The sequence below is a fragment of the Chelon labrosus genome (assembly GCF_963514085.1).
Source record: "Chelon labrosus genome assembly, chromosome: 14".
Classification (NCBI taxonomy): Eukaryota; Metazoa; Chordata; class Actinopteri; order Mugiliformes; family Mugilidae; genus Chelon; species Chelon labrosus.
The window spans coordinates 1,149,047-1,165,059 of record NC_140347.1 but is presented as its reverse complement, the minus strand read 5'-3'; the positions used below and the strand labels follow the sequence as shown (position 1 = coordinate 1,165,059).

At 40.8% G+C, this 16,013-nt stretch overlaps 1 protein-coding gene across 1 annotated transcript in view; it reads right to left on the bottom strand.

Annotated features, from left to right (window-relative positions):
* The window catches only part of LOC311499368 (uncharacterized protein), a gene marked incomplete at its 3' end in the record, with an annotated part of 47,624 nt that extends 32,985 nt beyond the window's left edge, over nucleotides 1-14,639 (bottom strand). The window contains exons 1-6 of the mRNA XM_084560323.1: nucleotides 14,594-14,639; nucleotides 14,204-14,432; nucleotides 12,201-14,004; nucleotides 11,946-12,119; nucleotides 1,710-1,883; nucleotides 1,328-1,501 (exon numbers count right to left, since the gene is read on the bottom strand). Of these exons, the coding sequence (XP_084416449.1) occupies nucleotides 1,328-1,501; nucleotides 1,710-1,883; nucleotides 11,946-12,119; nucleotides 12,201-14,004; nucleotides 14,204-14,432; nucleotides 14,594-14,596 (2,558 nt within the window). The 5' untranslated portion in view covers nucleotides 14,597-14,639. The remainder of the gene's footprint in view (nucleotides 1-1,327; nucleotides 1,502-1,709; nucleotides 1,884-11,945; nucleotides 12,120-12,200; nucleotides 14,005-14,203; nucleotides 14,433-14,593) is intronic.
* Between the last annotated feature and the right edge of the window lie 1,374 nt (nucleotides 14,640-16,013).

Sequence of the window (16,013 nt, the reverse complement as noted above, 5' to 3'; positions counted from 1 at the left end):
CACAGGGGAGTTGTTTGGGACCGTTATTGTACATTATTTACACCAATGACCTACCACTTGTTCTGAGAAATGTAAACATAGGAATGTATGCTGATGACTCAACCATATATGCCTCTGCACTATCCAACGGGGAGCTAAATGCTGTTTTGAAAGAAGAGTTAATAGCAGTTGTGGACTGGGTTAACTGCAACAAACTTGCTTTGAATATATCCAAAACCAACTGTATGATAATGGGCTCGCACCACAGCATTAGTAAAAATCCTCAGTTAGATTTGAAAATCAAAGAAGTATGTATCAATCAGGTTCAGGAGACCAAGCTGCTGGGAGTTGTCATTGATGACAAACTTACATGGAAAACACATATAAACATGGTTGTTAATAAAATGGGAAGTAGCATCTCTGTTATAAGAAGATGCAAAGCATATTTATCACCAATATCAACTAAACTAATAATACAAGCTTTAATTCTATCAAATCTTGACTACTGCTCAGCGGTCTGGTCAAACGCCACAGCAGACACAATTAATAAACTTCAAAAAGTGCAAAATAGAGCAATTCGCATTGTCCTGGGTTGTGATCTTAGAACTAATGTATTTAAAATGCATAGAAATCTTGGTTGGTTGATGGTTGGTGATAGATTGTTTTATTCATTACTGATATTTGTAAGAAATGTACTAACAAAAACCCCACAAGTTCTACACAAAAAACTACAGTATAGTTCAGACAATCATAGTTATACAACGAGACATGCGGCCAGTGGAAAGTTTTCACTCCCAAAAATAAAGACGAACTACAGTAAAAGAACAGTAATGTACAGAGCTATGTATGCTTGGAACCTACTCCCCAAACAATTTGGACAAACCACTAGCACAAGAGAATTTAAATTGTTAGTGAAAAAACATCTTTTAAATGGATACATACCGAATCCTAACCATGAATAAAGTAGGATGGTTAAAATATATATAATATCTGAAAATAAATGGATGTTAGATATATATGATATTGAGTGATATTATAATGGAATGATGTGGAATGCATGAATTGATTTGTGAGTGAGTTTGAAGGATTGTTGTAAATAAATGTCACCTCTTTTATTTTTCTGTAATAATTTTTTTTTATATATATACATATTTTGTATTTGTTTGTTTGTCTGTCTGCTTTTGCTTTTTTCTTTTAAATTTTTTTCTTGTACTGTATTATATGTCAGACCCCAGGAAGAATAGCTGCAGTTCTGCTGCAGCTAATGGGGATCCAAATAAACGATAAAAACAATAAAACATGAACCTAAATCAGGATTTAACTGATCAACAACCAGCTGTATCCTGACCTGAGAGTGTCCAGTTTACAGTGAAGTCTCTCCAGTCCAGCAGACAGCAGCTTCACTCCTGAATCCTGCAGGTTGTTGTTACTCAGGTCCAGCTCTCTCAGACTGGAGGACTGGGAGCTGAGAACTGAGGACAGAGCTTCACAGCTTCTCTCTGAGATGTTACAACTGCTCAGTCTGGAAAATAGAATTTGAGAATTTACACATTTTACCTCATTTATATTAATATTCTATTTGATTATAAATTCTTTTTATCTATCACATTTAGTTAAAAGACTACAAATGTTTTAAAGGACGTTGTCATTTTGATGAAAGTGAAAAACACTAAACGGGCATGTTTGTGGAAAACCAACATGGTACTTAAGAAATGTTTTTTTAATTTTACCTGAGAGTTTCCAGTTTACAGTGAGGACTCTCCAGTCCAGCAGACAGCAGCTTCACTCCTGAATCCTGCAGGTTGTTGTTACTCAGGTCCAGCTCTCTCAGACTGGAGGACTGGGAGCTGAGAACTGAGGACAGAGCTTCACAGCTTCTCTCTGAGAGGTTACAACTGCTCAGCCTGAAGAAGAATCAACATCAAATGTTTTATTTGTCATTTACTAAATGAATCATGTTTCAAATAGTTCCTAAATCCACCTACAGAGCTTTGTTGGAGGCTTTGACCACTGACAGCAGCCTCAGAAGAGCCTCCTCTGAAGCAGAGTATTTCTTCAGGTCAAACACGTCCAGATCTTCTTCTGATGACAGTAAGATGAAGATAAGAGCTGACCACTGAGCAGGAGACAGTTCATCTGTGGAGAGACTTCCTGATCTCAGGGACTGTTGGATCTCCTCCACTAGAGAACCATCATTCAGTTCATTCAGACAGTGGAACAGATTGATGCTTCTCTCTGCAGACAGATTCTCACTGATCTTCTTCTTGATGTACTGGACTGTTTCCTGATTGGTCTGTGAGCTACTTCCTGTCTGTGTCAGCAGGCCTCGTAGGAGAGTCTGATTGGTCTGCAGTGAAAGACCCAGGAGGAAGCGGAGGAACAAGTCCAGGTGTCCATTTGGACTCTGTAAGGCCTTCTCTATACTACTCTGATGGAGACCCGTTAGTTTAGATTTGTTTTTAAAGACTTTAGGCAACAGATGTGTAGTTTGTTGTTCTTCCATCAGGTTGACATCAGAGTTGATGAAGGTCAGATGGACATGAAGAGCAGCCAGAAACTCCTGAACACTCAGATGGACGAAGCAGAACACCTTGTCCTGGTACAGTCCACTCTCCTCTTTAAAGATCTGTGTGAACACTCCTGAGTACACTGAGGCTGCTCTGATATCGATGCCACACTCTGTCAGGTCTGATTCATAGAAGATCAGGTTTCCTTTCAGCAGCTGATCAAAAGCCAGTTTTCCCAGAGACTCAATCATCTTCCTGCTCTTTTTATCCCAGTGTGGATCTGTCTCAGCTCCTCCATCATACTTGACCTTCTTCACTTTGGTCTCAACCACCAGGAAGTGGATGTACATCTCAGTCAGGGTCTTGGGCAGCTCTCCTCCCTCTCTGGTTTCCAACACATCCTCCAGAACTGTAGCAGTGATCCAGCAGAAGACTGGGATGTGACACATGATGTGGAGGCTTCGTGATGTCTTGATGTGGGAGATGATCCTGCTGGCCTGCTCCTCATCTCTGAATCTCTTCCTGAAGTACTCCTCCTTCTGCGGGTCAATGAACCCTCTGACCTCTGTCACCATGTCAACACACTCAGGAGGGATCTGATTGGCTGCTGCAGGTCGTGTGGTTATCCAGAGGCGAGCAGAGGGAAGCAGTTTCCCCCTGATGAGGTTTGTCAGCAGCACATCCACTGAGGTGGACTCTGTAACATCAGTCAGGATCTCAGTGTTGTGGAAGTCCAGAGGAAGTCGACACTCATCCAGACCGTCAAAGATGAACACAACCTGGAACTCTTCAAACCTGCAGATTCCTGCTTCTTTGGTTTCAGTAAAGAAGTGATGAACAAGTTCCACCAAGCTGAACTTTCTCTCTTTCAACACATTCAGCTCTCTGAAAGTCAATGGAAATATGAAGAGGATGTCCTGGTTGGCTTTGTCTTCAGCCCAGTCCAGAGTGAACTTCTGTGTTAAGAGTGTTTTCCCAATGCCTGCCACTCCCTTTGTCATCACTCTTCTGATTGGTCCATGTCTTCCAGGTGAGGCTTTAAAGAGGTCTTCTTGTCTGATGGTTGTTTCTGGTCTGTCTGGTTTCCTGGATGCTGTTTCAATCTGTCTGACCTCATGTTCATCATTGACCTCTGCAGTCCCTCCCTCTGTGATGTAGAGCTCTGTGTAGATCTCATTCAGAAGGGTTGAGTTTCCTGCTTTAGCAATCCCCTCAAACACACACTGGAACTTCTCCTTCAGAGTAGATTTAACTTTACGTCCACACTGTGCAGCACAAGTTCCTGAATGAACAAGAAATGTAATGAATCAGTGAACTCAATCATTTTAATAACATTCACATGTGACTGTTTTCAGTCCAGAAGAATTCATAGATGTAATTCAGATGTTTTCATCATATTAACATCAGAGTCTAGAAATATAAACTTCTCCCATGTTTCCTCCATTTCCTCTTTCCATCAAGTTAAAGCTGTTCAATCCTCTTACTGCTCTGCAGACAGTCAGCCAGCTCCTCCTGCTTCATTCTCCTCAGGAAGTTCACTGTGATCTTCACAAATAAATCTCTGCCGCTCCTCCTCTGCTCTTCATCCTCACCCTCCAACACCTCCTCATCCTCCCTCTGACTCTCTAAGCATTCTGGGTAATCTGGACTCAGAACCTTCTGCATCTTCTTCAGCTCGTTCTTCATAAAACTGATGATGTTCTCCTCCAGCAGCTGGAACAGAATAATAATCCAACTTAAACGATCAGAACACAATCATGTTGATCTGAAAGGCTGCTTGTTGACAGCATTCAACATGAAGACTTCTCCAACCAGAATGCTAGTTTGTGGTTGTTGAGGTTAGCAGTAGTAGCTGTGATTGAACATTTACTCACTATGAATATGGAGTCCAGGTCTTTGTGATGATGATCACTGGAAACCACTGAGATCTGCTGCTGAAGTCTGTGGAGAAACATCTTTGATTAAAAGAAATATCTTTGACCAAAATACTTTTGTTGTTTATCATTGTTCCAACTGGCAGAAAGACAAGATCAGAACAAGATCTGCTAATTACTGAATGTGGTGTTTAATCTGTAACTAAATTAAAAACTCTGGACTAAAACATGACAGTCTAACGAACAGAACTGAATAATGATTAATAGATCTATGTTAATTCTGACCCTGGATCAGCAGACTGCTCTTCATCTTTGAAGTCATTAGGTTCACCCATCGACCGGTCACTCTTCATGGACACAGATGTGATTCCAGAGGGACCTGGTCTTTGGTAAGGGATCCTGTTACAACATAATGCAGATTAATACACATTCTGAATTAATGCTTTCTGGATTTTGTTAATTGAAATCATCAAAGCTTAAACACAGAGTCCTATCTTTGTCAGTGAAATGTATTTTTTTTTTCTTACCCTGGATCAGCTGACTTCTGTCCATGTTTGAAGTCAACAGGTTGACTCTTAGACTGGTCTCTCTCCATGGACACAGCAGGATACAGAAGAGTCTTATTTCTGCTGTTAGATCTTCCTACAAACACAAGACATAACATTTTAACAGTGACATGTTCCTTCTAATCAGTTCAGAGTGAAACAGTAATCACATGGAGTCTTATGTGGAATCTAATACAAAGAAAGAATTCCTGGGAAATATTTTCTTTGAACTTCATTTTGAAGTCGTTGTTCTTCTTAACACTTCAAAATTCATAAGTTTATGTTTTTCCAGTAATGACCTCAGACTGTCAGAACTCCAGAAATATTTAGTTTTTCACACAATCCAACATTTTATAAAGTCATGAAATACGACCAGGACATTTTACCAATCTGCTCCAAGTGCTTTCTGTTTGTAACTTTATTGTTTAGGATTGGAACTCAAAAATGAAAATGAACTGATCAAGTGTTCAAAAAGATTGGCAGCTGGAATAGAAAACAGAGGCACAGCCATTAGCCTCTGATTAGGCTTGCCTGTGAGTTGACACATATGACATGTCCTAATGTATGCAGCAACATCCCTTTTCAAACGTGGCCAAAAGAAATGCAGCAGGACCCAATTGTAAGTTTTACTGTGCTAACTTCAACACAGCCTCCCGATAGCTGGCATCACAATCTGGATAATGGGGTCGCCAATGAAACTGTCACCATGTGGAACTTTCTCACAAGAACCTCATCGTGAATGAAATAGCCTCGAGAGCTATCGTTCACTACCCCTACTGGAAGCACCTGCTCAACCAAAACCGACAGAGAGGGATCAGCTCATTGTTAAACCTTCAGGTCTTCCTGCGAAACTGAAAGAGGAATATCTGACAGAGAAAACGTACACAATTCCGACGCTTCATGCTTCAACTCGTCTTCGTGAATGGCATCGGCCCACACACAACACAGGAACAGAGGATCCAGTGTTACTCCCCTCTGAAAAGGGCAGCAGTCAAACGTAGCAGGGTCACGTAGAATCTTAACTGGTACTTTCTTCTCACTTCCCACCAAACAGACAAAGCCATGTGACACAAAAGGTAAGAAAGCATCAAGCTCACCAGATAAAACCTCTTACTGCATCCCCTCCCTTTCCATATCAACTTCATGCACTTTTGGCACTGACACAGCTAGATAAACGCCTTTCGCTTGTTGGGACCTGAACCTGGTGGTGAGTGATGGAAGCTCATCATGTATTACCAAGTTGTGAACACATGGCTTTCCTTGTCTTGGACACAATGGAAAGCACCAGAGCGCGAGAGCCTGCTGAGGGATCTGCACAGTTCTATTAGCCACCAAACAGAAGGTTTGCAGGCTAAAATCCCAAACAACAGGAGCCACACGGCAACCATAACTAGATGTTAATGTGGTAATTTTGGTTCTAGTTATTAAGTTAATTATTAATCAGAGTACCAAATTGACAGTTTTTGCTTGAAGGTAACAGCTTCGCCGAGTGACTGGAGAGGCAGTACCTTAAACCTGCATGGACAACAGTGCAGCAGCCAAATCAATCCCCTCTTAAAGGGGCAGCACATATATTTTGACTGATTTTGTGAATCTTTTCCCTTCTAAGAAGGGTGGTGCCCCGATGTGATCTTGTAATTTAGATTCAATTATTTAATAAGAAATAATTAGTTTTGATAATTATTAATTATTTATGATAGCCAAACCCCAATATTTAGTGCCCTTAGTACACAGGCCCAACAAATGATGCCCCGTGTGAGGCAGGGTACTGTTGGCAGTTATTCATAATCGTGCAATATTAATTTGAGCATAATTTTGGCCAAAGCCAAAAATATTTTTGAACAACTTTTAGACTTGACAAAAGTCTTAACGTTCAATCCCACTAGTCTACCACAGAAGTAGATGTCCAGTTATACTACAAACAGGTGCAGTGTGGTCAGTTTGGTTCATTTTCAGAAACAAACAACACACTGGTGAACTCAGCAACTTAGGAAAGACAGGATGTCTTTTCATCACTTCTGATAACATGCAAGGGAAAATGCTAGCATAGTGTTGGGCTAAATGCTAGCGATACTGTAATAGCTAGTAGTTCTCCTTTTGCACACTGATACATTACCTTCACACACACAACAGCCTTTCATTCATTCATTCATTCATTCATTTCAACAACATTCACATCACTGGACACATTAGTTCTTATTTCTGTGAGGAAATAAAACACAGGGCACTCACGCTTTTTGTGAATCACTTTACCTTAAATAGATGTTGTCTTGTACTTTACAGCTGCTGCAGAGACTGTTTAGCCCTTCTAAAACAGTTCATTGACAGGAAGTGTCCAGTCAGCTTTAGCATGTGATTATCACACAACCAGAGAAACCAGCTGTAATCACATGATCCATGTAGGGAACTGAAACAAAGCATCTAAGCAGTGATAGTTGTTTTATTCTATAATGTCATTTATCTTTTAACATCCAGTCCTCCTTTGAGACGTTTTTACTCTCCTATGTTATTCATACTCTTTTGCTGTCTGTTATGTAGTGATACAGATCTTACTTGATCAGGAACTCATGAAGGCAGTGATTGATTTACTTATTTACTAGAAAGTTGAAGATTATAATTATAGGGAGAAATAACACATTGACTATCAGCGTGTTCCTCACTACACTCTTCTGTGTGTTACAGTCCATGAACCAAAACACAATACAACTCACTGCAGTGTGAAGAAAAGCTCAAACTAGAATCTAAACAGATTTTATATTTAATTCGATGAAAACTTACTTTGCTAGATGATCATTTCTGTCTTGCTGGAAAGAGTAGATTCAAAGCAGCTTTTAGATGGACAGCTTCACCTCCAGAGGATAAATGACTGATTCTTTACAACCTGATAAAAGTAAAAAGAGACGTTAGGATGAAACCTTCTTTGAACGTGAAGTAAAATGAGGAAGAATTTTGAAAAGTTAAACCTGACAAGAAGTGAAACTAATAAAGAGCTCAGTCAGCTGCCAGACACAAACATGACTTTACTTACAAACTGTTTGTTCCTTTTTAAAAAGGTGACAAAGTGTACAAGTGTTAAAATTTATTTGAGATCATCTGTCTTTCAGTAAGTTAATTAAAGGTGTTATGGAGAATGTATGAATATTTTTATTTTTCATTGTTGTGAATAAGTAGAGAATTCTTGATCCTGATTGATTAAAAAGGTGTACATTACCTACTATTAAGTAAACAGAAAGAATAACAAGACACTGTTGTTTATCTGCTGTTCTCTAATATAATTGTTATAACTGTTTGTGGTTCAGGCCGCATCAACATATCAGGCACGTTTAATTGCTTCATAGATGGACTTGGCTAAATTATTGAAAGATTAGTTGTTGATAGTCACTGAATGGTGAGATAAACGGGGTTGTGCAGTGGCAGCGTGGAGGGGGGTGACTCCAGGACGCTGGAACGCACTGTTAAGCCTTCTTGAGGTGTCGTGGGCCTAACTTAACCAAACATGGGTGAAGGGAGGTGCCCACTTGAAAACCCCAATGACATGCTGCATACTGCTGTTGACTAGGCCAGGTATCTGATGTCTTCACGTTGGTAGAGATGTTTCTGTGTTTGGTTGGCTGCTGAGCGGGACATACAAGCCAGCAGAATTTGGTTAGCTTATATTTCACAAGGTTTGAATTATCCTCCTAACAAGTATTTTTACACACTTGTTAGGCCACATGACTTTGACAAAAAAAAAAAAAAAAAAAACACTTTAGGAAACTAATCAGCTCTTTCTGTGGTGAACATGTTTCTTCTGTTTGTTACCCAGCATCACCTCTCACCATAGCAAACAGCGTTAAAGGTTAGCCAACGTATGGGACCTTCCAGTGAGTCCAGCCAGAACTCTGCAGGTACCAGACTCAGGTCCAACAAGGGTCTGGATCTGTTGATCAACGCTGTCCCTCCAAGACAGAGTAGGTGTGCTTCAGAAGCAGGCAGATGTGAAAGGAGACCTCTTGGTACTACTGAAATGAAAACTTGACTCCTTGATCTTACTTAGTGGTAGAATGTATTTCTGCCATAAACTTATGTGATTACATGAATAGGATAAAACTGGCTGAATAAAAATGAAAATGCAGAAACAGTAGAGGCAGTGCAAAAGTGACACAATGCTCTGTTACCTGAGTTTCTGGGATTTATTCTGGTGGAGAAAACCAACCTTTGGGGCACAAACAGAATTTCTCCTCACCAGATAATTTAAAATATGATTTATAAGAGTCACCTACTCCATGTTATATTAAACATCACTGATTATGGAGAAATACATTAATACAGTTATGCAAGGTAAAATTATCAAGGCTGATTAGATAGCAGTGTGGTCACAGAGTAGAATAATATTTTAATAGGAAAACTTCTACTTCATCAAATGGAAAATATAGAGCAATACTGTTTGTACTTCAGGATACGTGTAGAGCTGAATTCACAATAACCAGTTTCAGACATGAGACCTCTCAGTTTGATCTTCATGTGTCCAGGATTATCCAGATAGAAGTGATCATCAAAGTCAGTCCAGTTTTTCCAGGAGTTCAGTGGTTAGGAGATAATTTCACTACTTCTAAGACCAAACATATTCTGACATTAAATCACAATCAGTGATTCAACTGTAAACCAAAGAGAAACATCATCCACCATCAACATTTAAACGCTGCTGTCACTTTAAAGACTCTCCTTCCTACAGAGAACACAGAGACACTGAGGAACCAGATGGCAAAAAGAAAAATCCAGGACAGAGAGGTTGAGTGAATGTGGTGTTGAAGGTGTAGAGGTGGATCAGTTTGTCAGAGGAGACTCTGTAGAAGGACACAGTTCCAGCAGGACAGTCCACATACACTGATACTCTGTTAGAGACAGAGGAGGAAATGGATGTTCCTCTGTTACTGTGACGGACAGAGTAACCACCGTCAGAGCAGCTCAAGCTCCAGGACTGATCATTTCCTCCAAACCAGCTGTCCTTCATGTCTCCTTTCCTTCTGATTCCTCTGTAACTCACTGATATATTAACTTTTCCTCTCCACTCAACCTCCCAGTAACAGCGACCAGTCAGAACATTTCTACACAGCAGCTGAGACCAGTCAAATCTGTCTGGATGATCAGGATATGGCTGCTCCTCCTTCACATATGTCACCTTCCTGTTGTTGTCAGACAGTTTGAGGTTTCTGTTGACTGAGTTTGTGTCCACTTCAAGTTGACAGAAATCTGATGGAGAGAAAAAGACACAACACAGCTGCAGTTTATCATCTGACACATCTGATGAATTTATTCTTTCTTTACTCACTGATCTGTTGTTCATTAATAGAAAGTTTAATGATGATACTTTTAGTTAGGATTCTCTTGTCAGTGATGTTTGAATGAATAAATACCACAACTATCAGCTTTGGATTTAAAGACAAACTGACACTTTGATGTTTTATCATCATTAGTCAAACTTACACTTCCTCAGTCCAGGTTTTAACCACTGCTCTCCACCATGGTCCATCCTGGAGGAAGAAACACAGTCAGAATGATTTTCTATCCAACATGAGTACTAACTGCTGTTCAACATGAAGCAGAGTTCATCAGTTTATCAGTGAGACACAGAAACAGACTGAAACTCATCAGTATAGACTGTCTCTGATGTTTCACTGTCTGAAAGATATATAAGAAAGAAATAAACAGAGCTCAGTCTCCACTGTCAAATATTGATCATGAAACCAAAATGTGATTCTTTGTATTAATATTCTGTCTAAAACAGACACCTTCTTGTCACGAACTGTTAAAAGGCCTGCTAAATGTATGTCAGTGGTGTCTTACACAAGTCAATATAGTTTACTTGTACATTCATTTGACTGTGATTGTCAGAAATAAGCCTGGAACTAAACAAGAACAAACACTGTCACACTGGGAACATAATCTGATGACTGTAGTGTTCATCATTCCTTAAATAAATGATGACCTGTTGAACAGTGCTAAGAGTTATATTCAGCATGTTATACAGTATAACATGATTTAACATGTCTATTTGTCTGTGTATAGTTTGATCCAGACAGGCTGCAGTGACGTCCAACATGAGATGAAGAGCTGGACGAACAGGACTTCTGGTCAGTGAAGAGAACAATTTGAAAGTCTTCACTTCATCACTGATTCCTTGTTACAGCCCAGATGTGTTAACTTTAATATTGATGTTTAAATAGTCCTCACTTTACATTCTACATTTACATTTACCGCCCCCCCCCCCCCCCCCCGCACACACACACACACACTTTGTACAAACATTGTAATCAATACAAACCTCAACCTTTTTTGAACAAATTAAAGTAAACTTCATGTGTAATTATGTTCAGTGTAGCCCACAAAAATACTCCTGTCATATCCCGATCACATGACTGCCCCCTTACTGTGATCCGCGGGAGTCCTGAAAAATTGTCACACTCTAATTCCATCCACGCCCTGCGTCCCCCCTGCAATGGCTGTGCACCACCTCTAGGGGGCGCGCCCCCGCTTTGGGAACCACTGCTTTACATTAAGTTTACTAACAATCAGTAAATGGTTAACTACCTTAATTAACCATGAATTACAGTAAGATTACATGTTTACAAACCATCTACACATTGCTTTATAAATAATCAATTAAGTGTTTACTAACGCTTTACTACTGCTTCATAGTGTGCAATTATTATAAAGTGTTACCGACAAACCTACACTGTGTGAGCTCCTGTTGTCTGTCCATACCTGAGAGTGTCCAGTCTCCAGAGTGGATCCTCCAGTCCAGCAGACAGCAGCTTCACTCCCTTGTCTCCTGGATGGTTGTAGCTCAGGTCCAGCTCTCTCAGATAGGAGGGGTTGGAGCTCAGAGCTGAGGCCAGAGAAGAACAGCCTTTCTCTGTGATCAGACAACCTGACAGACTGGAGATAGAAAAATATCAGAAACTCAAGAAGAAGAAGGAAAATCCTCCAGATGTTGAACTTCTGCACCAACATGAACCTAAATCAGGATTTAACTGATCAACAACCAGCTGTATCCTGACCTGAGAGTTTCCAGTTTCCAGTGAGGACTCTCCAGTCCAGCAGACAGCAGCTTCACTCCTGAATCCTGCAGGTTGTTGTTACTCAGGTCCAGCTCTCTCAGACTGGAGGACTGGGAGCTGAGAACTGAGGACAGAGCTTCACAGCTTCTCTCTGAGAGGTTACAACTGCTCAGCCTGAAGAAGAATCAACATCAAATGATTTATTTGTCATTTACTAAATGAATCATGTTTCAAATAGTTCCTAAATCCACCTACAGAGCTTTGTTGGAGGCTTTGACCACTGGCAGCAGCCTCAGAAGAGCCTCCTCTGAAGCAGAGTATTTCTTCAGGTCAAACACGTCCAGATCTTCTTCTGATGACAGTAAGATGAAGACCAGAGCTGACCACTGAGCAGGAGACAGTTCATCTGTGGAGAGACTTCCTGATCTCAGGGACTGTTGGATCTCCTCCACTAGAGAACCATCATTCAGTTCATTCAGACAGTGGAACAGATTGATGCTTCTCTCTGCAGACAGATTCTCACTGATCTTCTCCTTGATGTACTGGACTGTTTCCTGATTGGTCTGTGAGCTACTTCCTGTCTGTGTCAGCAGGCCTCGTAGGAGAGTGTGATTGGTCTGCAGTGAAAGACCCAGGAGGAAGCGGAGGAACAAGTCCAGGTGTCCATTTGGACTCTGTAAGGCCTTGTCAATAGCACTCTGATGGAGACGTGTTAGTTTAGGTTTGTTTCTAAAGACTTTAGACAACAGAGATGTAGTTTGTTGTTCTTCCATCAGGTTGACATCAGAGTTGATGAAGGTCAGATGGACATGAAGAGCAGCCAGAAACTCCTGAACGCTCAGATGGACGAAGCAGAACACCTTGTCCTGGTACAGTCCTCTCTCCTCTTTAAAGATCTGTGTGAACACTCCTGAGTACACTGAGGCTGCTCTGATATCGATGCCACACTCTGTCAGGTCTGATTCATAGAAGATCAGGTTTCCTTTCAGCAGCTGATAAAAAGCCAGTTTTCCCAGAGACTCAATCATCTTCCTGGTCTCTGGACTCCAGTGTGGATCTGTCTCAGCTCCTCCATCATACTTGACCTTCTTCACTTTGGTCTGAACCACCAGGAAGTGGATGTACATCTCAGTCAGGGTCTTGGGCAGCTCTCCTCCCTCTCCGGTTTTCAACACATCCTCCAGAACTGTAGCAGTGATCCAGCAGAAGACTGGGATGTGACACATGATGTGGAGGCTTCGTGATGTCTTGATGTGGGAGATGATCCTGCTGGCCTGCTCCTCATCTCTGAATCTCTTCCTGAAGTACTCCTCCTTCTGGGGGTCAATGAACCCTCTGACCTCTGTCACCATGTCAACACACTCAGGAGGGATCTGATTGGCTGCTGCAGGTCGTGTGGTTATCCAGAGGCGAGCAGAGGGAAGCAGTTTCCCCCTGATGAGGTTTGTCAGCAGCACATCCACTGAGGTGGACTCTGTAACATCAGTCAGGATCTCAGTGTTGTGGAAGTCCAGAGGAAGTCGACACTCATCCAGACCGTCAAAGATGAACACAACCTGGAACTCTTCAAAGCTGCAGATTCCTGCTTCTTTAGTTTCAGTAAAGAAGTGATGAACAAGTTCCACCAAGCTGAACTTTCTCTCTTTCAACACATTCAGCTCTCTGAAAGTCAATGGAAATATGAAGAGGATGTCCTGGTTGGCTTTGTCTTCAGCCCAGTCCAGAGTGAACTTCTGTGTTAAGACTGTTTTCCCAATGCCAGCCACTCCCTTTGTCATCACTCTTCTGATTGGCCCATGTCTTCCAGGTGAGGCTTTAAAGAGGTCTTCTTGTCTGATGCTTGTTTCTGGTCTGTCTGGTTTCCTGGATGCTGTTTCAATCTGTCTGACCTCATGTTCATCATTGACCTCTGCAGTCCCTCCCTCTGTGATGTAGAGCTCTGTGTAGATCTCATTCAGAAGGGTTGAGTTTCCTGCTTTAGCAATCCCCTCAAACACACACTGGAACTTCTCCTTCAGAGTAGATTTAACTTTACGTCCACACTCTGGAGCACGAGTTCCTGAATGAACAAGAAATGTAATGAATCAGTGAACTCATTCATTTTAATAACATTCACATGTGACTGTTTTCAGTCCAGAAGAATTCATAGATGTGATTCAGATGTTTTCATCATATTAACAGAGTCTAGAAATATAAACTTCTCCCATGTTTCCTCCATTTCCTCTTTCCATCAAGTTAAAGCTGTTAAATCCTCTTACTGCTCTGCAGACAGTCAGCCAGCTCCTCCTGCTTCATTCTCCTCAGGAAGTTCACTGTGATCTTCACAAATAAATCTCTGCTGCTCCTCCTCTGCTCTTCATCCTCACCCTCCAACACCTCCTCATCCTCCCTCTGACTCTCTAAGCATTCTGGGTAATCTGGACTCAGAACCTTCTGGATCTTCTTCAGCTCGTTCTTCATAAAACTGACGATGTTCTCCTCCAGCAGCTGGAACAGAATAATAATCCAACTTAAATGATCAGAACACAATCATGTTGATCTGAAAGGCTGCTTGTTGACAGCATTCAACATGAAGACTTCTCCAACCAGAATGCTAGTTTGTGGTTGTTGAGGTTAGCAGTAGTAGCTGTGATTGAACATTTACTCACCATGAATATGGAGTCCAGGTCTTTGTGATGATGATCACTGGAAACCACTGAGATCTGCTGCTGAAGTCTGTGGAGAAACATCTTTGATTCAAACTAACTTCTTTAACAAACACACTTTGGTGATGATCATCATTTTATTGATGCCACAAACACAAGATGAGAACAACAAACATTGCTCTGATTACTGAATGTGGTGTTTTAACAGAGGAAACTAAATGACAGATAAACTCTGGACTAAAACATGACAGTCTAATGAACAGAACTGAATAATGATTAATAGATCTGTGTTAATTCTGACCCTGGATCAGCAGACTGCTGCTCATCTTTGAAGTTAATAATTCGACCCATAGACCAGTCACTCTTCATGGACACAGATGTGATTCCAGAGGGATCTGGTCTTTGCTGATGGATCCTGTTAAAATATAAAGCAGATTAATACACATTCTGAGTCATTTTGTAATTGAAGTCCTCAAACCTTAAATAGAAAGTCCTGTCTTTGTCAGAGAAATGTATTTCTTCTTTTCTTACCCTGGACCAGCTGACTTCTGTCCATGTTTGAAGTCAACAGGTTGACTTTTAGACTGGTCTCTCTCCATGGACACAGCTGGATACAGGAGAGTCTTATTTCTGCTGTTAGATTTTCCTACAAACAGAAGACATAACATTTTAACAGTGACATGTTCCTTATAATCAGTTCAGAGTGAAACAGTAATCACATGGAGTCTTATGTAGAATCTAATACAAAGAATGAATTCCTGGGAAATGTTTTCTTTAAACTTCATTTTGAAGTCGTTGTTCTTCTCAACACTTCAAAATGCATAAGTTTATGTTCTTCCAGTAATGACCTCAGACTGTTAGAACTCCAAATAGATTTAGTTTTTCACACAATTTTATAAAGTCATGAAATACGACATTTTACTAATCTGCTCCAAGTGCTTTCTGTTTGTAACTTTATTGTTTAGGATTGGAACTCAAAAATGAAAATGAATTGATGGATGTGTTGACAGTTGGTAAAATGCAGCTATGTTTTATCTAAGCTGTCACACTAGTTCTGACACTCCCTGCATAGTTTCTAGGTTACAGGTTATAATCACTTCATCTTTTATTCACCAGTAAAACAAGTGAGTGCAGTCATTCATGAAGAAACATCTTTAACTGCTCAGTAAAAAAGTGAGATGAACTGAATATAATCGCAGTGATCCAGTTAATGAGACATTTCCAGATTTCTCTGGTAGGATTCTCACCTGTTGAACTCACTTCAGGTCGACTTTCAGACACTTTCCACCTTCATGTGTTGAGAAGAAGCTGCTCATTCTCTCTCATCAGGCCTGGATTTAATCTGAAGACGTCGTCACATCCTCATAACTTCAGAGTCTGTAAACACATCAGAGTGACGTTAAAACCAGTTTAACCAGTGGGA